This window comes from Apaloderma vittatum, unplaced genomic scaffold (assembly GCF_000703405.1).
Source record: "Apaloderma vittatum isolate BGI_N311 unplaced genomic scaffold, ASM70340v1 scaffold204, whole genome shotgun sequence".
Lineage (NCBI taxonomy): Eukaryota > Metazoa > Chordata > Aves > Trogoniformes > Trogonidae > Apaloderma > Apaloderma vittatum.
Window position 1 is genome coordinate 71,614 of NW_009714106.1, and position 24,200 is coordinate 95,813.

At 40.5% G+C, this 24,200-nt stretch overlaps 1 protein-coding gene across 1 annotated transcript in view; it reads left to right on the forward strand.

The window, feature by feature from the left end:
* The window catches only part of SLC6A11 (solute carrier family 6 (neurotransmitter transporter), member 11), a 95,032-nt gene extending 71,141 nt beyond the window's left edge, over nt 1-23,891 (forward strand). The window contains exons 7-14 of the mRNA XM_009868608.1: nt 5,126-5,229; nt 10,954-11,078; nt 12,795-12,907; nt 14,271-14,408; nt 18,874-18,976; nt 19,805-19,905; nt 21,170-21,340; nt 23,317-23,891. Of these exons, the coding sequence (XP_009866910.1) occupies nt 5,126-5,229; nt 10,954-11,078; nt 12,795-12,907; nt 14,271-14,408; nt 18,874-18,976; nt 19,805-19,905; nt 21,170-21,340; nt 23,317-23,469 (1,008 nt within the window). The 3' untranslated portion in view covers nt 23,470-23,891. The remainder of the gene's footprint in view (nt 1-5,125; nt 5,230-10,953; nt 11,079-12,794; nt 12,908-14,270; nt 14,409-18,873; nt 18,977-19,804; nt 19,906-21,169; nt 21,341-23,316) is intronic.
* Nucleotides 23,892-24,200: the final 309 nt, after the last annotated feature.

Genomic DNA, 24,200 nt, shown 5'->3' on the forward strand with positions numbered 1-24,200 from the left:
AAAAGCTTGTAGAAGCACCAGTTAAAGTCAGTTTATATTTCCTGTAGTCAGGGGAGGATTCTGTAACAGCTGCATGGTAGCATTTGCTTTGCTTCAAGAGCAGTAAAGGACTTCTGGAACAAGCTATGGCCGTAAGTGGTGAACAGTATTCTCCCAATTACTTGATAAATGGAAATGATACGGACCGAAGGTGGCAAAGGCTCCCTCCTGAGAGAAATTGCTGCAGGAATCCCTGTAAATCTTGAACTCTGTGGTTTCCCTATGCCAGCATGGGGAATATGCCAGTATTCCTGTGCAGATGTCTTTGGGAAGACACGAGTTGTGCTCTGAAGCAGTTCAGAGCTTGCTGTGCTGACACGGTGAGTATCCTGAGTGGCAACCCCAGGTAGCACGTAACCGTGTGCATGACACGAGGTTGTCGCAGCGTGTGCTGCACAGTTCACGTGAGGCAGCAGCAAGTACTGAGACTCGGCAGCAGGGATTTTGTATATGGAGGTATTGACTGCCCAGCTCTCTAAACTATGTACTTACATTTTCTGTAATTCTGCACAGTATCTATAGAGAGTAGAGCAGGTAATAGGAAGGTGCAAAGTTAGAGAAAAACCCTGGAACCTACGGATAGTCCTTCAGATGAGCAATGTTGGTTTTTATTCCACGCGGCATGGAAATAATAAACATTTAGCAGATTTTCCCCAAGTTCTCTGCTTTATTCAGGTATAGCATCAACTAAGTTCATTTCAGGGCAGTTACACAATATTTTGCTTTATCCTTTTCACTCATTGCTTGACCCTGTAGATATACTGCATATCGTTCAGACCTTGATCATCACAAAAAATGGTTCAGCCTTTCAAAGTGACTTGTTTCTGCACTGTCCCTGTGCTTCGTAAACCTCAGTTACTTTGCCTTCAGTGCGTGGCATGACCCCATCTTACTGCTATAAAGAGGTAGACAGTGAGACTAAAATGAGAGGCTGTCAGTCATTTTGCCATTTTCAATTTGATGTTGGTAGACCTGGCTTTTTATACTACAGGTTTTTTCACTTGTTCCCTACATGGCTTTCATTCACCTTGGTTGCAACAGTGAACACTCAGCAATTCTGTACTTCACTTCGGACACCCATTAAATGAGGACTGCCCAGTTAATGAACATTTGAAAAAGGGTTGATTTATGGGCATAACATCACATAGAAACTTAAGAGCTGCGACATGAAAAGAATCTAATTCTCCACTGTCTTCACTACAGCACGTCCCCCTTCTTCCTCCTTTATCCTTCTTCATTCATTACATGTGGTACAATCACAGGAACAAAAGAGACAAGAGATCCTCCAGACAGCAGGATCCTCTTTGACTAGCTCGATTCATCTCCCTGGGCAGAAAGATGAATGGTCATGAAGATTGTGTCCTAGGCCTACACAAGGTGGCCAAACTGAGATTATCCTGGCAGACTGGGTATTGCTAGCTTTGGAGAGCTGGACTTTTGTGTAACAGTGCTTTCCGTTTTTAGTAAAAAAAATGTTCTTGGCTTTTCTGGTTTGTGGAATTGTGTTTGTACCGATGCAAGTCAGCTCTCTGCAGGGCACAGCAGAGAGCACCGCTTGTGAGGGAACGGCGTGAATCAAGAGAGGTGTGACGTGTGGGAAAGCCTCAAAGTGGGCATCAGGGCACAGACAGCCCTGCTGCTCCCCTTCTCCCTTGGAAGATGGGAAGCGGAGAGACTCACAACCTCTCGCTGTCGTGCCTCATTTCTACGCGCAGCAAGCAGGCTGTGCCGCAGGGGTGAGGTTGCTTACTTTGCCTTCTCCCTTTGGGGCCAGCACTTCATCACTCGGGCTCACTCAACAGCTCCTTCTTCCAAGCCAGCAAGAATTCTTTCTGTACAGGAGGCAGAGCAGAGCTCGTGCTGCTGTATTTGGAGTTGGTGTTTACTTTCTTCTAGCTTGGCCGTTTGCTAATGTAGCGCAGGGCCTGGCATGCCTAGGAACTGGCTGTAACAGGGTGCAAAAATGTAAACACAGTAGGTATAAAGGTCCTGTCCTTTACCATTTAGATTTTTTTAAATATTAGGGTGCAATAAGCTAAGGTTTTGTGCTTTAATTTTAATCTTATGTTGACATGGAAACATTTTAAATATGAGACCAAAAAAAGTAAGAAATACGTAGTTCCATATTTTAAAGTAGAGGCTAACAGAAGACTATCAAACATTTTGAGTCCCCAAATCTACAAATGCATACTGCTGAATTGACTTCATTATCACTAACAAAGGATTTTCAATGTACAAAGTTTATTAAGTGTGAACAGGATGTTCTCCGGTACAGGTCCTTTCCTCTGGAATTTACTTAGGCCAGAAACGCATCAAGCCTTGTCTCATTTCAGAAAAAAAAAAAAATGTACTACTTTTGTCCCAGCCTTTCACCAGCTGCTGGCTCCAGAACCCTTGGTTTGCAGCTTATTGGCAGTGTTTTCTCTTGTCCTTCAGAATTTCATTGTTCTGCTGAATTGTGCTACATTCATCACATGTACTTGGAAAAATGTTATAACTTCTAATCTCAGCCACTCGTTGCAAATTCAGCACTCTCAGAAATAATTTATAATGCTTTTGTTGCCATAAGCCAGATGGATGACACCTGGTTTTGTGAGTGGTGTCTACAGGAGCCCATGTGTACCCACGAGAAGTTTAATGAGAACAACTTCCCTCGAGGTACAGTTCATGAGTGACTAAGACTTTGTGTGACTAGATTAATGAAAAATTTGTGTATCTCAACAAATTCTCCAATCATGAACAAGTACTTCAGTCTGATGCTAAATGTCTAATTGTCACCAGCTGTTGGGGCAGGAATATGAAAAACTGATCTCTAATATCAGCTGCATGGCTTTAAATGATAACGTGTCTTGGCTTGTGACAAAAATACAACAGAGTTAGTCCATCTCTCATATTTTTCCAGCTACCAAAAGTCTGCCCGTGATTTCCAAATAAATTTCCCTATTTGCCACCTCCTTTATCAATTGTAGATTTTCTGCCATTTCAGAAACCTTAAGCTGAAATATTAATGGTCATCACTGGTTCTCTGAGTATACAACCCAAAAGAAATTATGCTGATACTATTATTCTATTCAGTAAATAAAATTACTTCCTCCTTTCTGTTTTTAAACATTAGCCGTAAGTTCTGATGGAATTTCTAAATGTCACATAGTGCAACAAAAACAAAGGGCTCTTTGATCTCATTCAACTTTTATAGAACACATGAACATGTTTCTCATGAAGTATTTGCCACTTTTCATGCTGAAGCACCACCAGACGTCACAGTCTTTGGAGGAGATTTGTTTTCTTTGAAGGTAACACCACTTATGGCCAGAATTCTATCTAGTTTTCTAACTAGGTACACAGGACCTCTGGAGAGATGTGCTTTTCTCTTCTCAAGCAAACCTGGAGGTTCTTACTTCGGAATACAGTTCTTCTTTGCCCCCAGTTCCACTAGGACTTGCTGTCCAAGGAATAATCAGACTTCTGCAGAGCTGAGGAATGCCAACAGGAAAGGCTGTTGCTCACCTAGGTGCGATACAACGCAACGTTACATTCTGCAAAACCAGAAATGGAAAGGAACGGCTGACTACATGTGCTGATCCAGTTTCCTAGCTTTTGTTTATGATTAAGACCGTGCATTTTCAGTTGACCTATGCTACTTACAGATTTTTGGGAGCTTCTGATCTTGTTAAAGAGCCTGTCTGTCAAAAGGCTTTCTCTGTGCAGTTTTTTCCTTACCAAGTGGTGAAACTTTGAGATGTAATCAGCTGTATCTTATTCAGTATGACAGCAATGAAACCATTTAAGCCACTGATGCAAATCAAATGTGATCTTAATGTTATTCCTAAACAGAAACACTCACAACAACTCCAGAGACCAGGGTCTCACTTGATCACATGTAAAACAAATACATCCCCGTCATAGATTTATGAGTATTTGACTACTGTTATTTGTACTGCTGCTATTAGTCATGAAATTGTTACCTGCATCACCTCTTTCCTGTTTTCTTGCCTCAAAGTTAGAGTAGCTAATGGCTACACAGCCTTTGCCTCCGGTTATCAGTCAGTGTTTTCTTACTTCTTTGAAAAGCACTTTGGTTGCTCTGCTTTAAAAAAAAATAAATAAATGTACAGAGCTCATTTATCCCAGGAAACTAGGGTTCAGAGTTTATTGGATTGGAAATAATAGTGCAGTCGTGTAGATGTGGGCTCTTCACGTCGCTCTGATGGCAAAATCAGGAGTTACAAGAGTACGTTCACCTCCAGTAATAATGCACCCAGACTCTAGTCAAATGAAATGAAATGTTTTGTTGGAGTATTTTTAAAGTTAAAAAAAAAATACTGCATGTTACATTTGTATTCTGAGAGGAGCCGTGAGGAGAATAACCTCCTGCACTATGTCAGCTCATGCTTCCTTTTTTTCTTTTTATTTCTTTTCACTGATTTTTCTTTTTGCTTGTTTGCATTGCATTAGGATATAAACATTACCATAATTATATTATAAAGCTATTTAGTTGTTAAGCTCCACATATTTTTTATTTGATAGTTGTACAGTGACCAGAACAACCATATGCTGGTGCCTAATTTGGGCTGAAAAAAAATCCCTTCCCTGTGGAAGCTGTCTTTTCTCTTTCCACAGCTTAATTTGTATATTACCTACAAATGACATGTTTTGGCTTTAGGGTGTTTTTTCACATTACACTTTTAAATTTGAATAAATAATTATCAAGTGGAAATGAGATAAATGTGAGTGATTCTATTTAGGTTGCAATTACTAACACCTTGTAGTGTTAATGAAACCATGAAAGAATTTATATTGGGTGAGGTTCTTCTCCAGAAATTCTATTTCTCTTTCTACCTACTTAGGTTGAATTTGTAAAGACCAGCTGAGTTACAACGTGTTTATGCCACTGGGAAGGAGAGGGAATTTAACTCACGGGTTTGGGTTTTTTATTTTTACAGTTGTGACTTATAAAATGTTTGCCAGACACTACTACCCTGTGCAGATGCCTCTACAGATCTGCAGTCAATAAATGCATAAAGGTGACTCCATCCTGACCTTTTTTAACCACTGCATTTTTTTTATTTATTTTTTTTGTCTTCAGGTCTGGGTGGATGCTGGTACGCAGATATTTTTCTCTTATGCAATCTGCTTGGGGTGTTTGACAGCCCTGGGAAGTTACAACAACTACAATAATAACTGCTACAGGTAATATCTTCCACACTTTGTTTTTACGTTTGGTTTCAGCGATGGAAGCGTCCCCATATTTAGCTTCCCTCAGAAATTATTTCCCTTTTCCTTTAGCTATTTGCGTATGTAATCATAAGCACATGCACATGTTTTTATAGAACAGAGATCTATGATGTTTTTTATAATTGTTTCAGAGGAATTCTTCCCAAATTTGGTGGTTTCAGCCCTTTTGTTCATATCTGACTCTTGCATAGCCACAAGCCACTCAGTACACACAGATACACACAGCCACATGTATAGTACACAGAATTTCATATACGTATAATTGCATACGTGTGCAGTATTCAATTGTGTAATTTATATCTGCTTTCAAAAAAAACAATCCTACCAAAAAATTGTTACTAAAACTCACCTGAGTTTGGTCTGTGCTCTGAATGTCACTTCTCCCCATAGTTGCCTGGCTCTTAGATAGAGCACAGTAGAAGTGGGTAGCATTTCATCGCTTATCTATACAAATCAGTAAAGAAACTGCTAATGACTTCAGAGGGTTATAATCTTTCCTGAGTCAATGTCAAAAGGATGAGAATCACACAAAATCCCACTTCCATTTTACTGTCATGGGCAGGACAGTGAATACTTTTTTTCTTCTGGCATCTGTAGTTAGCCAATTAGTTTTCCTGCTATTCAACAGCCTTTAATACAAGAGAGTAAATGACAGTTTCATCATACCAACTTCATTATATTCTCCAGTCAGAGAATTAAAATCTAATTTTTCTGTATAGGAAATAACACAGTCCAAAAGCAGTCCGAACACACCACCCCCAAAAGTGTGGTTAAATTCCCCATTACAGCTTTATTTGGAGAGTTCAGGAGACTGTTTTAGGAAATGCCACGTTTTTCCAAAGCCTTAGCAACGATTTCCTGTTCTGTCAGAGAAACACCGAACAGTAGGACCCTTCTCTAGGCAGAGAGGGAACTGGGATACTGGAAACCACAGACACGACCGTGTCCCCCACCTGCATGTCTGCCCAAGGTGTCCTGCAGCACTTAAGGGGACTTCGCCATGTAAACGTGCAAAGTAACTTTGCAGCAACACGGGTTACTCCTTGCTTGGCTATGACAGCCAAAATTCCAGATATTTTGCTGCATAAAGTAGTGTAAATCCCCTACAATCTTCAGTGCTGTTTGACATCATTTTCGGAATAACAATACAGGTGCCCCAACAGTGGGTAACGAACGTTTTCCCTAATGAGCACACATGATGCTTTGACAAATGCGCTACTCCTTTCTTGTATTTTTTTTTATTTGTTTCCAGTTGTATCCCAGCTAGAAACTGTTCTGTCACTGCCTCAAAGACTGCAGTAATTTTTTTTACTATGGTTTTGTAACTCGGTGCAAACAGCAAGAGTTTTGATGCATGATGAGAGAACTTACGTAATTTTCCTTCTTTTCCTCTGACCCTGGCAGCACAGCTTCAGCAACAGCAGCTCTCTTTTAAAGCTCCTGAGCAAGGTGCTGCAGCAGAACACTTTTTACTGAATCCAAGCTTCACAATTCTTCTAGAAAAATGTTTTTGCAGTTTTCCTGAATAGCACAAATTTTCTTTCGTCCCGAACTATGATTCTTAAGAAATCTGAGGAAAGGAGTAGGACAGCAGTTAACTGCAGAAAGAATCTGAGTTAAACAGGGCTGTTAACAGAGCATGACATATAAAGCAGCTCTGCAGTGGAAAGCAGAAGCACATTTGTATTCTATTTAATGCTTAAAAAAAATAGAATCAAGCTACGGATTTGCCTTTTGCCATACGCCCGGTGTGGTGTCTGATTGTAACATCTATTTCCATTCTTTTTGCACTCTGTTTTACTAAACTTCTTTATCTAAGTGAATGTTGCAGTGGAAAATAATGACATGAGGTATTTTAGGGGAAAATGGGAAAATCTAAGTGTTCTGATTAGAAACTTGATCTAGTTCATTAGCATTGTAAATTAATTTCAAACAAGTCACTTCACACCTTTGAATAGGAAATGAATTTTTATCATCCTTACTTACCTTTTGTGTAACATTAATATAGATCCTCCCTAGACTTAGAACAGTTTATATCGGAAGTGACTTATAAGAAAAGATGAAAGTAATGGCAGTAGCATCAGCAGGCAATGTTTTTCTCATATAAATAAAAGAAAGGCGTACTGATGTCCTCTAATTTTTTGGCAAGCTAAGGACTCCTAATCCATTGAGACCTTCTTAAGGGATGGATTAACTTCAGACAACTCCAGTAGGCAGAAGAGGAAACTGTTCTTGTTCCTGTGCTCTGTATTTGCAGAATGGATCCAGCTCCCTGCTGGGCACAGCGCGGTTCCCCACCTGGGAAAGCGCCGTTTGGCTTCCCAGTGCTGCTCCTTTGCACTGGAGGCTCCACCTCAGGGGCACAATTTTGATGCATGAGCCCCAGGTTCAAGGCAGGGGTTGGTTGCCACTGTGGTGCAGAAGATAAACAAGTGATTTCACAGACTGTCAACAATTTGACAAAACTGTTAAGAAATGAAGATGGGTCCTTTGTCGAGCTTCTAGTCTGAGAGGAAAAGAGGGGAGTGGGGAATTGGTCTTGAGGGGATCCATAAAGGCGAGAGAGTAACTGGATGGAGGTGAAAGGCTCTTTGGGCTCTTCTCTCTAATCAGAGTAGCTCCTTAAGCAAGGCTGTGTCAATTTTCAGCAGTATCCTGCCTGTCAGGCAGGGAGAAGATAAGTGATGCGTGTCTTAAATTATTCAGGTGATTCGCAAGGCATTAATTTGGAAGAATATGAAGTTTTTATAAAAAAAAACTTGAAGTTTTCATTTAATTTGAAGTCAGTTTGGGCTTCAGTCAGGCTTTGATGCTTTCCTACCAGGGTTGCTTATAAAATATTGATGGAAAAATTAGATAAACTTTATGTTCTTCTTCCAATGGTTCTTAGGCATTTGCGTTTTAAAATTCATTGGTTTCGCAATCAGTGGATCCAGATCCCCTCTCAGTTTTCCTTCCTGTAGCAGAAAAAGAGACTGAACCACTGGTTACACACTTCTATCTGAGGGGCAAAAAAACAGAAGGAGTTGAGGGGTTAATAAAATTCCTGCAAATTTAAAGGAAATATGGAAATTAGAAGCAGAGGTTCTATTAGGACAGGAAAGACAGAGAAGCAAATGTTCAGTCTGTGACTGTCTAACCGGGCAGAAAATGATGGAGCTGTGACTGTGTTATGTCAAATGAGTAGGTACCTCGCTAACTGGAGATGATGAAAATCCCCTTAGGTTCGCTCTTCCCCGTTTCCTTGCAAAATGTTTGCCTACCCTGTGACTAATTTGTGGCGTGGCACTGGGGTTCGTGGGTCTTTCCTGTGAGCAGGGAGCTGGCTGTGCTTCTCTTTGTATCGCACAGATGATGGGGTTATGGAGGATTGTCCAGCTTAAATGACCTGGGCCTTGCCCGAGGACCTTCCTTCAAGAGGAAGCAGCAGGAACTGCACGGGGAGCAACATGTCTCCACCTCAATCCTTTTTCGCATGGTTAGGAACCCTCATCTCCCAAATGTCCTGTGCCACACCATTCACCAGAGAAAAAACACGTTTGGACTGCACTTGAAGCCTGCAAATTATCTAAAATAAATCTTATCTGCAGGAAACAGGCTGTTGCAAATGGAAGCATTGTGCGACTGGTGGGCAACGAGGTCCATCCCACTGAAGCAATCTCTCTTCTTTTTTGCCGCAAAGGATTAAAATAATGTATCCTCCTGACATCTCTTATCAAAAGAGTTTCATCACACTTAGTTTTAATTTCTCAGCTTTGAACTCACTAGTTTCTTAGGTGAGATAGGCTGGGTGAGAATCTCTGCAGGGCTACTTCAGTGCTGGAATACACTGGGAAAAATGGTTAGGAAGTTTATCTTTTTTCTTTGTTTTACTTCTCTGCAAAGCACAAAGACCTCTGTGCTCCAGGTTGCTTTCTTTCAGACTGCTATTTTGCTTTAAAACTTCCAATCTGTATAACTAGCCTAGCTGTGCACAGCTACACAGAGCAATTTCATACAAAAAGTAATACCAGTTTAGAACTCAATTTATTTAATTTAAAGGCCCTCTTTACCCCTGCTAACAAACAGGAGGTGTTAGAGTTCATGCATGAAAGAAGCATAAACATCACTGGACTTTTCCATGTCCGAGTCTTGATCTGTAAACGAGAGTTCTCCTGCTTTTCCTTTTCTGGACAAATTTTGGCAATTTATAGGTGATACACCATTCAGACACTTTTTAGTGCCTCCCTCCTGCTGTGTATGCCTCACGCTGAGCTGAGTCCAAGCCAGTAACCGAATCGTAGAATGACAGGGGTTGGAAGGGACCTCGAAAGATCATCTAGCCCAAACAGGAGCTGTGACGAGCTGTGCGCGGCAGCGCACCGCTCAAGAGGGATGGGATTAAGATGCTGGAACTGGTCACCTCACTTTCAACTTAATAAACTGGTGAGGTAAAGTTACAGGAGAAAAATACCAAACGAAACAAGCAACGGGACAGAGAGATCACCAAATACATTTTGCCAGAATACACGCCGGGACTTCAAAATTACAAATTGTCTCTGATTCTCCAAAAGTCGCTACAAATCTGTGACAAAGATGGGAATTGTTATTAAAGATGTGGATTCAGAGCCTGTTAGACTTTATAGGGCCATCTGTTTTCATAGATAACTTGCACAAAATTTTGCTTGAGATCTGTGGTAGGATGGGAATAAATCAGACTAAGTTTTAGGCTTGACAGAACCACAGGCTTGCCTTGTGTTTCAGTGTTTTAGAATCCTAATTTACTTTCAGGCATCCAGGTTAGAGTACTGCTTTCTCAAATACACAGCTGTCTCTCATGGCAAACAGTCTTAAAAGACTGACTGTCATGATAAATCATTCCTACCTCATCATCTGCCAAGCCTGAAGTGCTGTCCGAAGGCAGGATGAGCAACGATGTTTCACCGAGCTCATGCACCTTTCTGCAAGAGTGTTTTCCCCTTTTTTTAAAGTGATTTACTGTTGTGACATTTCCAATCTGGGAAGCAAAATATTTCTTCACCTTGGCCTCATGATTGCCATTGTTTGATGCATGGGATACATCAGTCTGAGAGATCAGCGTTCCCGCAGTGTCTTTGCCTACTTGTTAGGCACATTTTTAGGCATGTACACACTTTTTAGCTCATGTATAACACTTTTCATTACCACAGCTTCTTATAAAAAGTTTATCAACCAAACCAGAGTTGTATTTCATATGGAGGTGTATTGCCAATATACTGCAACTGGAATGGAATTAGCAAAGATCTAACTAGAATTTTTTTCCAGGGAACAAGTTACAACTATTTTTATGTAATTAATAAATGAGTTCATATCCTTTGGAATACATTATTAAAACTACTGTAGAAAAAATTGTTCCTAACACTGTTCTTACAGTACTTTTACCTGTGTTGTTTGGGGTTTTTTTAAAAGATTCTGTCAAAAAGCAGTAAGCGAGTAGCAAAAGGTATGCAATTCAATCAGTTACAACTAAGCAAGGGTATTTTGATAGTATCTACCCGCAAACCGTTATTCCTCACTGATTTCTCTCAGGCATTATATCAATTGGGAACAACTTAATGTCCCTTTCTGCAGCCTGGGATTCTGTAGCCCTATGGCTCAGTGTATGAGGGAAACCCAGGCTCTGTGGAGATCAACTGCAGTGTTTTTTATTTATATTTTCAGAGACTGCATCATGCTCTGCTGCTTGAACAGTGGCACAAGCTTTGTTGCTGGTTTTGCTATCTTTTCAGTTCTTGGCTTTATGGCTTATGAACAAGGTGTGCCCATTGCAGAAGTTGCAGAATCGGGTAAGTTCCAAGAGCAGTTTTCTGAATTAGCAAGAAATGCTGTCAGAATTCTTAGCCTGTGCCGTGTCTTCGAAGTTGACTGCTTTGCAGATAATTTTACGAAACTCCTTTTAAAAACCTGTTACCTGACTCATTAGAATAACTGCTATAAGGAGAATTCTTAAGTATCTTTATTGTCATACATTTGTGTGTGAAAAATCTGAAAGTTACTGTGCATAGCACCAAATTCATAAAGCCCAGGAGCTGTTGTAATGCAAACTTACACCAGCTGAGCATCCAGAAGATGCCCCTGGAGTGTTACATCCTCATGAAAGGAGCATTCAGTTTTCTTTAAACGAGAGAGACCAAAATCCACACAAATATTTGTTCCTTTCAAGGGGAAAAGAATAATTGATATATAGCTCTTAAAGTAATGAGAAGTCAGCTGTTTATGAGAAATCTTTGGAAGTTGTCTGAAATCTTACGCAGTGCATACTATCCAAATGCAGATTTCTGAGAGACAGCTCATGCTATCTCCTAATGTCGGTAAGTTTTTCTCCCAGGCCTGTATACTGAGACGCTCTGGCTGATTAAGAGTTCTTGCTTTGAGTCCAGAAAGACACAAAGGCCCAGCCCTGTGAGGAATTAACCATCTAACCTTCATTGCCATCACTTGGAGTTAGGCATCCGATGAAAGTTAATTACTCCTTAACCCCTTTGTGGATGTAACATCTTCAAGCATCTCCTAAAACTCAGCAGAACAAAAAGAACAGGAGCCCTGCCCAGAAAGAAAAGCAGGATAATTCTGAACCGTTGCAAGAGACAAATGGCTCTCATGAAGTTAGTCAAGGTTAGCAGGAAAACTGCAAAGCAAGCAGAGTTTCACCAGTCCTGTCGTGGAAAATAATTCTCTTTTCCTAAAGCCCCCAAGACAGCTGACTTATACTACTACAGAAACAATACAGGAAAAGGTTAAAAGATTACAGCAACTCTGGAAATTATAGTAGCCTGTAACTACTGCGTTAAATGAAAAAGCAATAACTTCACTGAAGTTATTGCAGCAGGGGCACAGAGGTACTCCTTTATCTGCCCTGGAGTACTACTGCCTTTGCAGCCCTGCTTTAAAAGCTGGCTAACTTCAACAAAAGTTGTTACAGTGTGAGAGTTTGCAGCGGCTGAAAAGTGGGCACAGGAAAACATGAGGTGAAGTGGTATTTTAGCAGATCTGTGCAGTTACCAATGCTGTTGTAAAAATGTTCTATTTTAAAGACTTTGGTAAACGTGCAGCAATGAATTGTTAACGTACCGGCAGCAGCAGTGCTCAAAAATGTTTTGAACAAACCCGTAGACATTCAGTTTGTACCATGTGTGGCTTTCAAGCTACAGCTCTTACTGTTGACTGCATTCTTGCACAAAATATCAGATACAGTGCTGTCTTGGGGAAAAGAAAAGATGCCAGAATATGTTAATGAGTTATTTCCTCAGGTGTGTGAGCCTTGCTGTGCATCCACACAGAGAAGGAGAACTTAAAGTACAGTGATGTCTTCACAGAAGTCCTGCCCACAGAAGTGGGCAGAGTTGATGTGCCAAACAGGTCTTCATTACTGATTAGCCTCATCACGAAATATTTAGACTGTTAGAGATGTAGAGTTTGCAAAGGGTTTCAGCCTTGTATTTAGCCCTCCTTATCCACCATAAAAGATGCGTAAGCTATTTCCTTTTTTTCCTCCTTTTCAGGACCAGGACTTGCATTCATTGCTTACCCTAAAGCTGTTACGATGATGCCTCTTTCTCCTCTGTGGGCAGCTCTGTTCTTCATGATGCTCATATTCCTTGGATTAGATAGTCAGGTATGAAGCAAACACTATTGAAATATTTTGTCGGATTCTCTAGCATGTGTGTTTTAGCATCCTCGATGTAAACAGCATCTACCCCGATGAAAAAATGAGCCCTAACTTAATTGCTTCTTTAAAATCATTGATTCAAGTTCCTTAATTCAAATCTTAGTTATATGATGCTGTAGAGTCCTTCATGATTTACTGAGAATGTTGATTCAGCATGACTACAGCTTTCATTAACAGAGAAATCAGTTTGAACTGAAATTTGGGTGATTAAAATTCACAATACCAGTGTGTCTTCTTTCTCCGTTTTTAAAGTGCTTTGCAATGAATTTTGAAAATTAATATCAGATAGTGATAATATAAGTTCCTATGGCTTATTTCTACTTCAAGACACATAGCAAAAACTGCGCAGTCATATTCTACAGCAAAGTAACAGCATAGAAGTTGTCCTTTCTATATGACCATAAAAATTGTGAAAGCTTTTTGATGAAAAATGTAAAGTAGCTGGCATTTTTAGCATGCAGGTCAGCTCTTGGCTGATTTGGTTCAGACAGTTTATGATTGTACACCACAGAATAAAGCTCTCCAGTGCTTATTTTGCATGACATTTTCAATCATTAAACTTAACGTTTTAATAAATGTCCTTTTTTTTTTTACTGATAAAATATTTTTTAAAAGTCTTTTTTAAAATGAGCAGTTTCTCATTTCTACTCTTGACTGTTCCAGTGAAGGAGGCTTTTATATTGTCTACTCTTGGGCATTAATCTTGGTGCCTATTTTAGAAACTTGGCCTCAGAGCCCCGAGTCAGGAGCTCAGGCTTCTCGCTTTCTGCTGATTTTTAAAGTTACTGAGAACGTTCCTTTCCTCCTTCATTAGATGTACTTAGCCTGGGTGCTTAATAGCTTTGTGAAACTTCTCCCTTCTGTAAATGGAGAGAATTTCTTCAAAAACTTGCAGTCCGTTTAGCAGTGCTTGCAGGTGCACAGCGTTCCTTTGAGTGACAGACGTGCCGGATGCGTAGCGTGAAATCCTGCTCAGCAATTTGTACGTTATTTAAGTCCCATTCAAGCCACATTTAAAAGGTGTAATTTTTATGTAATCTATCCCCTGCAGGACAAATGCACTGTGGTATAATATTAGTGGATTCAACTGTATGAGTTTGGTAGTGGAGTGGAAATGCAAACCTTTGGACTTTTTCATTCTGAGATGTCGTTCCTCTCAGTTTGAGCTTCTGCTTACGGAGTCTCCTCAGGGACTGTTCAGTCTCTGTGGTGAGAACACAGGACATTTGAAGTGTTTGGTAGCAAACCCAAATCCCAGCAGCAGATGAGACACCGTATTTCATTTGTACTTTCCTGTCATTTCTTCTAGTTTGTGTGTGTTGAAAGCATTGTGACAGCTGTGGTAGATATGTACCCAAAGATCTTCCGAAGGGGCTACAGAAGAGAACTGTTGATTCTTGGCCTTTCCGTTGTGTCATACTTCATTGGCCTAGTAATGTTAACTGAGGTAAGATGCGCTTTGCTGAACTACTGCAGAAAAAAGGGTTTCTGTTTATAATCATAACAGATAAAAGGCAAGACAAACTTCACTCAGAAACATGACTACAAAATACCTGAAAGACTATTCTTGACTGCTTAAATGTGAAATGTATCCTCAGTTTTTCAGCTGAGCTTAGGGAACATTTTAACCGAAGTTAAATTCCAAAGAGAAATTCCATCTGCTTTGCACCAGGTAACCAGATATACTGATTGTGGGCTCTGCTTGCTTTCTCTGGGCAGACCAGTCTGAAAGCAACTACACTGTAAATGACAGATCATTAAAGAAGATGAAGTTAAGAGAAAGTAGAAAACTAAAATGTCTTTGCCCTTATAATACCAGGCCAGGTCAAACAATACAAACAATCTCTGAGCAGAAATTGCTTTGGTAAGAGTGGGGGAAAAAAAAAAAGAAAATTTTTTCTTCAAACAAACCCAGGTGTTTGCTTTGGGATATTGTTAAACAAAAATTCTGAGGCTGTCAATCCATCCCATCAGTTCATGTTTGCCACTCTTGTGTTTGGTAGCTGGGTTGGGGAGGGACTCTGGTATCCCTTGGTGCTTGGCAGGAGTTTACTCTTGTTGCTCGGTGCTTTACAGAGTGAGATCTACCAACCATCTTCCTCTCCTCTGCGTTACCCGCTCAAAACAGGAACAATGGGCAGAACCCACGCTCTCCTCTGCTTGCTGGGCTCTTCTTTCTTCTTCTGCTTGCTGGGCTGTTAGAGCCTCTCTCTATCGAGGAGTGAGGCAAAGAAAGAAGTTTCACGTCTGAGGAGCTGTAGAATTTAAAAGTCTGAGGACGCCTGGCTGTGCTAACCGTGCGGGGCCACAGCGTGTCTCTCTTGTGCAGCAATCTCAGGCAGGTTTCCAGTGAAGCAGCCTCCCAGGGCTTCATGAACTCAAGTGGGGTCACTTCAGTTCCCTCTACAGAGATCCACAGTCCCTAGACTGTGTGCCTGTCACATTGCTTTGTTACTGAAAATGAGCAAATTTCACCCCCAAAAAGGTGCTAGGCAACTGTAGGCGTGTTAGTCTGTTGTCCTCAGCTTTCAGTTTTGCAGCAAATGGAATAAATCAACTAATCAGAATTTATGAGCTTTAGATACACTTTCAAGGAGTGAATAACTAAAGATGGGCAGAAAAGGGGAGGATACAACAAAATGAAACTTCCATTATTTTCTTTTTTAGTGACTGTGCCAGACTAATCAGATATCTTTCTCTGGTAAGAGATGGGACACTCTGCAGTTGAGCAAAAGTTTCATATAGTTCAGTGAAGGAACTGAAAGTTCCCAAGAAAAAATATTAGTTGTATTCAAGAGAAAAGGACTGGTGCAAGTAACTGGACAAAACGGAGATGATGACTGTTGATGTTAAAAGAGATTCTTAGTGAATTCACACAGACTAGTATCTGCAGCTGACTTGCTATGGAAACAAGTCACAGTCATTGGCTACATGTGATGCAGTCCTCCTTCATTTTAAATTTTGAATCTACTGGCAGATTTCAGTCAATTGAACAGAAGTTTTGAAGATAAATGCCTTTTCATGAAAGGTAAACATTCATGGAAGTTGGCAGTCAGATAGAGAAGTCCTAGAAGCATGCTTATTGCTCAAAAGAACAAAGTATGAGCCCAGTCTTTATTAAAAATAGAGAATTTACAAAAAAAGCTGTAGCCTAAATGAGTGTCTGAAGGGTAAGGACTCACAGTCATCGACAAGATTTAAGTCCAAATCAGAATGCATTACCTCTGTTCCTGGGTCACAGAAGAAGGCATAACAATCGGGAAGGACTTGGTGACCAGAATACTAAAGGTGGGGTAGGCTACAGTAGCCATGAAGTACAAGGTCATGCGCAGGGTATTAAACATTTCTACTAGGCATTAAAAACAATTTGGAAAGAGAAAATTCTGAATGTGAAATTAAGCACTGCAAATATGCTTTCTTTAAGTACATCATAGATAGAAACATAATTGGGCTGAAAATTAAGAAACGATTTCTACCCATCAGAACAGGGAGGTTCTAGTAGTTTTTCCAAAAACTTTAAACTGGAATTTTATGAAAAGTATTAATGTGACATAGATCCCCACAAGAATAGGAATTGACACTGCTTGATTAAGAATTCCTTCTACATGTGTGTCCCCTGTAAGTTAATCACTGCAGCAGAGCAGCCCGGTAGGGACCAATTTGCCTGTAATCATTCTTGCTCTCAGTAAAGTAAATTGTCTTTGTTTAAAATGGGGAAAATTAGGAATAATTAATTATCAAGCATTGTTTTCCTTGCATTGTACTGTCTTAGTCAGTTTAGCTCTAAGTTTACACTTTGCTCAGATATTTGCTGAACCTCACCGTGAGTTCTTTGAGTAAAGATGTTCAGTTGCGATATTGTGGGAAGCAGTCAGCTGGCAGATCTGACTAAAAGCAGTGTAGCTCATAAGCAAAAAAGATTCTGCAGTAGGAGAAAAAACCAAAACCAAACAACTTATTCAATAAAAACACCAAAACTTCCAACATTTGCATTCTGGTCTGGGAGGGCTGATGTTCCACAGGGCTTTCACTGTAACTTTTTGCTCCTTAAAGGTCACACAAACACTTTTTTTCTCAGAATGGCTAGTAAGACATAAATTATTACTGAGAGGCGTGGCTTATTTACATCATCAGTTTGCTGTCTGAGTTGCCGTGCTCTGGAGCAGAAATGACACACGGGTGGAGAACGCTCCATCCCGTGGTGCTTCAGTAAAGCATCAAAGTGTTATGCAGGAGTGAGACTTTCACGGGTACATTCATACCCCAGCTCTGTCCTTATCTTCTCCTCCATTTCCAAACACACATTCCTGGATTTTATTTGGGCTTCAGATTATTCATAAAAGATACTTTACCTTATAAGAAAGCTTTCTCATTTCAATACTTGGTCATTTTCTAACTGTACAGCACTACTTTTGTCAAATGCCCGCTTGGACATCAGTGCAGTTTTTTTATACAAGAACTGCACAGCATTCTTATGTTCCATATGATTTAGACTGGATTTCAAGTTTAGAGTCCATCTTAACTTACCTTCAGTTAGCTAATACAAAGAAAAAAAAAAAGGAGGAAGTCCCAGGTATTTTTCATTTAGTCTTCTTTATGTTTTTAGGGTTCTCTTCCATTTGCAGAAAATTATCTGAGATATAGTGGTTCATATGTACTACCCAAATAGCATTACATTTCAGCTGAAGAGATGATCTCAAGCCCCTACATCCTTCACACAGCTTTCTGCAAAGAGAGAAGTCTTAGGATTCCTTTGTACTGAAATGATCTTTCGTGAATCTCCTCCTCATTATTATTTCAATATGGAGCGCATATGAGATAGAAGATTAAGGATCTTGCATAGAAAGGAGTGTAACAGTAATCCTATAACTTTAATAGTTAGGTTATCCATAATGGTATTAACTGGACTTCATAGGTTTTCTTCTCGTCTTGCCTCCAAGGCAAAGGCTCTGGAAGTCCAGCCAGTTCTTGGAACAGTTCTGACTATTGTAAGCAAGAGAAAAGATACAGGAAAAGAAGAAAATAATTGTCTTTGATAGATGTGACAGCTGATAGAGTTGAGTCATAGTCAAGCAGTAAGTGAGGATGTCTTAAGCACATTTCCCTTTGTCAGGACTGGCTGTGGCGCCACAGAATGCAGACAAATAGAGATGATGGGCAGCACAGCCCTGTGCGCTGAGTGTCGGTGCCTGGCTGACCTGGGATGCTGCTTGGCTGCTCTACTTTCTGGAGGTGGCCCCTTTAAAGCCATTTGGAGAACAATTTTTAACTTGTTAGGAAAACATTTTTAAGAAGCTTTCTTCAAGTCAGGCTGATTCTTACTTCTTTTTTTTTGGTGTCAAGTAATAATGACTTGTTTAAGTAATGTGGCTTAAAGGTTGTGAGCCACATTCAAACTCTGTAGACCAGTTTGCCCATTTTACGGTCCTTGTGCTACTGGAGAGTGGTTCTAGTAGCTGCTGATTTTGCCTTCTTTACCCACATTTTAACTTACTCTTTTACATATTAAGAGCACAGACACAAAAACTAGACTCTGCATCTAGAGATCATAAGCACCCGTAGTTATCTACAGCTTGATGTGACAGCAAATGAAGTTGGAAAAAAACATCAAGGGTGGAGAGCGGTTTTTGGAAATGAATCAGATGTAGTTCTCTCCACTCTAGGATTTACTCCCTTAAAGCAAATGCACATTATTCAGCTGGCATAGGGAATAATCTTAAGTGCTATGGGAGAAAAAAATCACAATAATACATCACTGAAAAATGAATATTCTTTGTTCAACAAGGGACCAACTTTTGTAGGAAGATTCAACAGATTGACTGTGTAATTAAAGCCATTATTTGCTGTGAAATATTTCTATTGGTGCCAACACCAAAAATATTTCTTTCCTTTTTTTTTTTTTTGTCTTTCAGGGTGGGATGTACGTCTTTCAGTTATTCGACTCCTATGCAGCTAGTGGCATGTGCCTTCTTTTTGTTGCCATATTTGAATGTGTTTGCATAGGCTGGGTTTATGGTGAGTTGCTGAAAATTGCTGCTGTTTTCAGTTTTTATGAAAGTTCTTTATTTGCTTAAAAGCAATGTGAAAGCCTTGTACCCTTACAGAGTCAGGCCATTCACATTCCCATGCTCTACCACAAGTCAGGAATGGGTTTTTTTGCCCCAACTCCGAATCACAAAGATAGAGGAATAGATTTATTTTTTTTCCCCCTTGGCCCTTGTCAGGACTGACCTCCACCTGCCTTCACCAAGAATCATAGAATGGCTTGAGTTGGAAGGGACCTTCAAGATCAGTTATTGCCAACCCCCTGCCATGAGCAGAGACACCTCCCACCAGACCAGGCTGCTCAAAGTCTCCTCCAGCCTGGCCTTGGCTCCCTCACAGAGCCGGGGTGGTTGTAACTGTGTCTTCTCTTGCAAAGCATCTGTGCGGGGTCTGTTCCCTCCCACCACTGATGCTCACAGAGAAATCCCGGGAAGCTGGAGCTGAGGCCTCGTTAAGAGGGGAGCACAGCAGTGTCCCTGGCTCTGCTCTTCTCTCTGTCTGCAAAGTCACGAGAAAACCACCAGTGCTGGGTCCGTTCGTGCTTAGAGCCTGCAGCGTTTTTTGTGCACAAAGAACTGCCAGTTTCACTTGGTAAAACAACGTGTGAACTTCAGACCAGGCGTTTCCCCGGCTCTGCAGGGATTCACACACGAACTTGTAGCAGGGAGAGGGGGCAACTTCAGTCTTTGCAGCTCTGTCAGAACCCACGTTTTTCTCTTTACTGTTCTAAGTACTGATCTATTCAACCTCTTATGTGTACGTTCTACACCTGCTTTTTGTTTCCTTTTTTTTGGGCAGGCAGCAATCGCTTTTATGATAACATTGAAGACATGATTGGGTACAAACCACTGCCATTGATTAAATGGTGCTGGATGGTCTTAACTCCAGGTATTTGCGCAGTAAGTACAGAATATCCAAATAACTTGGTTTAGACATAAAGAGGGTTTTCTGTGCTCAACAGCAATTGAGAAGAATGCCTGCTGATTTGTAGCATATGTTCTAATTAAAAAACACTCTGTAGGATATGTAAAAATTGTTAAATATTCTGTGAATTGTGAGAAATCTTAGAGTATGCAATAATAGGAAAAACATAAACTCAGGGCCCTAAATGAACCTTTGCCAAAACAATGGAGAATTTTTTTCACTGCATTGCTAGTATTGTTCTAGCCAGTAGAACTCAAGCACCTCTAGACTTGTGCTGGTTTCCTTGCAGCTCCACCTTCTTCATTTCCTTCCTTCTCTTTGCGTGAAGAGACTTTTTTCGAAGAAGACGGGACGCTTTTTTCTTCTAGCACATCTCATACTCACGGAGAAGGAGTTGGCCTCCCCAGAAGCCAGCAGCACTGCTATCCGCTCCAGCAATCTGCTGTGGCTGCCCAACAGGACAAAATGACAAAAGGATCATGACCAGATTGCCCATAAGTTTCACCCACAGGGGCTTGAGAATTAGACAGTCAAACATTTCAGTTGTCCAATACAGGAGTGAGAGCAACTGCAAAACCGCAGATGCTGGGGCAACTGGAAATCCAGGTTCCACTGATCCTCTGCTGTTCATTTGCCAGCTTGGGAAAATTTCTGACTTGTTTTCATCAACTGCGAAGTGAACTTAATATCAGCTGCCCTCATACGCTCTTCACCACTTCAGAGAAAAGTATATAGTAATGTTCCTATATTTCATAAATGTAAATGGTCCAAACTGCTTGCTTAGACACCTATCGAATTCAGACAGACATATTTGAGGATGAAAGAGTTGACCTGCAGAACTCAAGATACAGACAGTGGCTTAAGGCAACGGAAAATTTTGGCTCTCCTTTTTCATCATGACAAGTTGGAGAGAACGCAGCTTGTGTTACTTAAATCACAGCTGGTTCACAGTAGCAAAACTTAATCTTTCCTGCCCAGGTACTGTTTGCCATCAAAGTGCAGGTTTTATCGTCATCAAGAGGTAAATAGGATTTCAACTTGAAAGACTGTTCATTTCTGTGAAAGCTACTGAGACATGTTGTTTAAGCTGTACATAAAAGAAGAGATTGCTGCTTTTTTTTTTCCATAACTGAAAAGCTTACCTCTGCCAACTGGCCTTGCCTAAACAGTCAGTCATTTTCTTGTTATATAGGCAGCATTTCTTCAACTACTGCTAACGTGTTTCTCTGCTTATTTTAGGGAATCTTCATCTTTTTCCTGGTAAAATACAAGCCTTTGAAATACAACAATGTATATATATACCCTGACTGGGGCTATGGCATAGGGTGGATGATGGCGCTCTCTTCCATGATCTGTATCCCTCTGTGGATCTGCATTAAGCTGTGGAAGGCAGAAGGCACTTTCATAGAGGTAAGATATATTTTCAGATTAATGATACTGGGTTAAAAAAAGCGGGAAGGGAGTGTGAATCCTCGCCTGCATCACACTAAGCACAGTTCAATCAAAAAGCAATGCCAGGTTCCTGTTCCAGTGGCAGCCTGGGTTAGGCCTCTCAGTCACTGGTGGAAAGATGCATCTGAATTTTCTCTATTTTCTTAGGATTTTTTTTTCCTGTGGTAAACTAAGCACTACTATAGCTTTAAGGCACTCTGTACCTGCTCAATTTGTAGCTTAAAATGTCTGAAACATCAGATAAATCCCTCAAGAAGGCTTGTTCCACACATTCAGCTGCCTCCTTTCTGTAGTTTTGGTAACTAATGTTTGTGCTGCCAGGATTTTCTTCCAGGAGCTGGGCAGCCAACATTCACATGTGTCTTCCAGACAGTTTTCCTGATTACATTTCTCTAAGTGAAAAATAAAGGCAAAAAGTACTTAGTGTAGTTTACCAACATTTGGTATCAAGTTATATCTCAGGTCTAGGCTGAGGTTAAGATTAGCGAGTGTAAGACCTTTTCTCCAAAGAAAGCCATTGAAGACAGCTGCAATGGAAGAAACAAGAATATCTGTCATCTTTATCACCTCAGCATTTCTCATATTCCAGAAGAGCCTGAGTCTGTCACCTGGGATTCCTTAGATACTAGGCAATAGAAGTAGGTATCCCAGTATTGCCACCTTCTTTCTCAGAACACGTATAGAATGGACTTTATTTAGTCCCTTTCACGCTTTCTCAGTCTTTCTGATGTCCGCTGGGATAATGCGAACGCAAAGAACAAGGCAGTAGGAATTTCTGTCTTTAGGCTACCTGGGGCTCGTGAATTTCTCTAGCATGTTTGAAGGGACTGTCTCACAGTGCGTACTCACGCTTTCCAAATTATCCTCCACGCAGAGCCAAAGGATATGACTTCAGAATATTATCCGAGTGTCTCAACGTAATAGTTACTGCTTTCCTCGATGGAGAAGCTAACGTGCAATTTACTGCACAGGCAGCCTGTAGCAAAAGGATTCCATTAAGCTGATTAAATACAGCCTGGGGGCTGCCTAAGAAGTCTTTACTGTATAACCAAAGAGTGAATTGTCCATAATACAGTTCCCCTAGCAAGTCAAAAAAAGAAGTTTTGAGCAAATCTTAACATAAAAGATTTCCTTAATGCATCACCCTTATGCAGCCTCTGCAAGTAAATACACTTTGTTTATAGATTCCTAGAATCACAGACTGGCCTAGGCTGGAAGGGACCTTAGAGATCATTTTAATCCAGCCTCCTTGTCATGGACAGGGACGCCTCTCAACTAGATCAGGCAACACATGGGGACCAAAGGGGGATCAAACCCACGACCTTGGTGTTACCAGCACCACGCTCCAACCGGGTTTTGCATTATCTTGTAGTCTGAAGCACTGCAGACAGGTCATTCATTATCTTTTTGATACAGGAACGATTAAAGGGATTTTTTCATTACAATTGGGAGCTTCTCAGGAAGCCAACCTCCTGCAACTTCTCTCTTCCTCAATCTGGAAACAGCAATGTTGCTGCTGATGTTATTGCTATGAAAGAGAAAATTCTCTGCTGAACATTTATATTTTTGTTTTGCTGTTTATTGTAGCTTAATACACTTTGACAGTCTCTTTATTTTTTTTTTCAGTATATATCCCTTGACTATACCATGAGAAACACTCCAAGTAACAGGCTTTACCCAGAGCATTGTGCTGAGTCTTTTCACGGAAGGGAATGTTACTCTAAATCAGCATGAAAATTCACTTTGATTTTGTCTTTGCCTTTGTCCTGGTAGGATCTGTAAAATGCACAGCAGGTAGGGCTGTGGATGTATCTGTAACAGCAAATGAGAAGCACACACGTGAGGGAAAAGGGTTTTATAGTCCATCTGTTGAAGGAACGTGTGTCTGTGATCGAGGAAAAGATAATGATTTCCATTTTTCTCACATTTTCTAGAAATTCAGGAAGTTGATTACACCTAGCTCAGATTTGAAAATGAGGGGGAAGCTTGGAGGAGGAGCCTACATTGCAGCAATAAATGACTGCGATGCCAAACTGAAAGGAGACGGCACCATTTCAACCATTACAGAAAAGGAGACACATTTCTGAAAGAACTATCTTTTTTGTTTTATTTTTTTGTATAAATAAATAAATACATAAATTCACTTAATTATAGAGGCTGGCTTGTTTTGCACAAAATTTTATTAACGAGTTAATTTTAAAGTGAGAATTGTATACTTGTTTAAAAGTGATTTTTTAAATTACTATATAAGTAATGATTATGTAAAAGAAAAAGAAATAGTATTATATGTTAGCGATGACTTCCTGTAATATGGTGATTTCAGTAAATGATTTTTTTTTTAGACGTTAGAGGGACCTGTATAATGTGCTGTAAAACTTTTCTACTTTGATTTCTGTCAGCTGTAATGTTGTCTAGATATAAGCCTTCTAATCTGTAAGCATTTCAGACCATTTCAGCTTTCCATGTATGTATATAAAGGGGACCGTAACATCCTTTTGGTTTGTCTTGGGAGAAGTCATAAGGGGGTGGGGGGACGAGCTGTAACTGCTGTTGCGTGTTGCTGTCTGAACGTGGGCTGTACCCAAAGTGCTCCGAAATCTGAGGGAGCCTTTCCAGCTGAGGCCAGGGGCTTTGGCACCAGGCCACGCCGTTCAGCCTCTCCCTAGGCCAGGGCAGCCACGAGACTCAGTTTTGCGGAGGACAAAGCTCTCCTTCCATGGTGAGTTTTGTGAAGCCGGCAGGAAGCAGCACCTCTGGCTGCACTTACTGTAACCTTCCCTCCACCCTCCGTTTGCTTCAACGGGTCTAAAAATGTGGT